General features: G+C 48.1%; 1 protein-coding gene across 3 annotated transcripts in view; it reads right to left on the minus strand.

Annotated features, from left to right (window-relative positions):
• The window catches only part of LOC103742948 (keratin-associated protein 4-1-like), an 18,821-nt gene extending 17,921 nt beyond the window's left edge, over positions 1–900 (minus strand). The window contains exons 1-2 of one of the 3 annotated variants that reach the window (XM_017800873.1): positions 606–900; positions 450–533 (exon numbers count right to left, since the gene is read on the minus strand). In XM_017800873.1, coding sequence (XP_017656362.1) covers positions 450–533; positions 606–900 — 379 coding nt within the window. Of the gene's footprint in view, positions 1–387 lie in introns of those variants that run through there. The other 2 variants (XM_008844112.1, XM_029568814.1) reach the window with 2 other exon arrangements.
• Between the last annotated feature and the right edge of the window lie 293 nt (positions 901–1,193).

The following is a 1,193-nucleotide window of genomic DNA, read 5'->3' on the forward strand; positions in this document are numbered from 1 at the left end:
CACCTTGGAAGAAATAATATTAGAAAATATATCAATGATAAAATTTGCTGATAATAGTTTCTCAAAATAATTGAAGAAAGAAACAAAAAATTTTGATATAAGGTAGTATTTATTAAGGAATAGTTAACACATCATCCTGAAGGTCAAGAAAAGGATGACAGTTGGAGATCTGGAGGTTTAGTTTAACTGCATCTTGTATCTGAAGAAAGATGTAGGGAGGAGATCCATGGAAAATTTGAGTGGTATTTAATGTAAGAATCCCTTTTGCCAGTTTCTTTCTGGTGTCAGGATTATAAGCTGGGAATCATTCAGCATATGAAAATCTTAACATGGGTGAGAAAATCTTAACATGAGAGGATGGCTGCCTCATGTTGATCGATAGGAAGCTCAACAAGAGGAGCCACAGCAGCTAGGGCGGCAGCAAGTTGTATGGCAGCAGGTGGTCTGACAGCACACAGGGCGGCAGCAGCTGGACACTCCACAGCTGGGGCGGCAGGTGGTCTGGCAGCAGACTGGGCGGCAGCAGCTGGACGCTCCACAGCTGGGGCGGCAGGTGGTCTGGAAGCAGACTGGGCGACAGCAGGTGGACGCTCCACAGCTGGGGCAGCAGGTGGTCTGGAAGCAGACTGGGCGACAGCAGCTGGACGCTCCACAGCTGGGGCGGCAGGTGGTCTGGCAGCAGACTGGGCGGCAGCAACTAGAACCACAGCAACTGGGGCGGCAACAGCTGGACACACCGCAGCTGGGAGGACCGCAGATAGTCTGACAACAGACTGGGCGGCTGTAGGTGGTCCTGCAGCAGATGGGCTGGCAGCAGCTGGGCTGGCAGCAGCTCTCCTGGCAGTAGTCTTTGCCACAGCCCTGCTCAGAGCAGACAGAGCCACAACAGGAGCTGACCATGGTGTCGGAGGAGGAGGTTCTGGGTGGGTTTTCAAGAGAGTGAGTTTCCCAAATGTGGGAGGCCCCTTATTCCCTGTCCTCTTTTATACTCTGCCACTGTCACCAGGTTAAGGGCTGTTTCCTTATTATTGTTTCTCTTAATGAATAAACAATTACCAAATTAGTTAATGGTAGAAAATTCTATATAAGAGTTAGATGGAATGCATTCTTTCTTGGACTTAGGATTTGTCAAATCCAGTCACCTCTTGTCTGCTTCCTTATGTGTATCATCAATTATCAAAGATTCCTAATAT

Source organism: Nannospalax galili, unplaced genomic scaffold (assembly GCF_000622305.1).
Source record: "Nannospalax galili isolate Female #2095 unplaced genomic scaffold, S.galili_v1.0 scaffold482, whole genome shotgun sequence".
In the NCBI taxonomy this organism is placed as follows: domain Eukaryota; kingdom Metazoa; phylum Chordata; class Mammalia; order Rodentia; family Spalacidae; genus Nannospalax; species Nannospalax galili.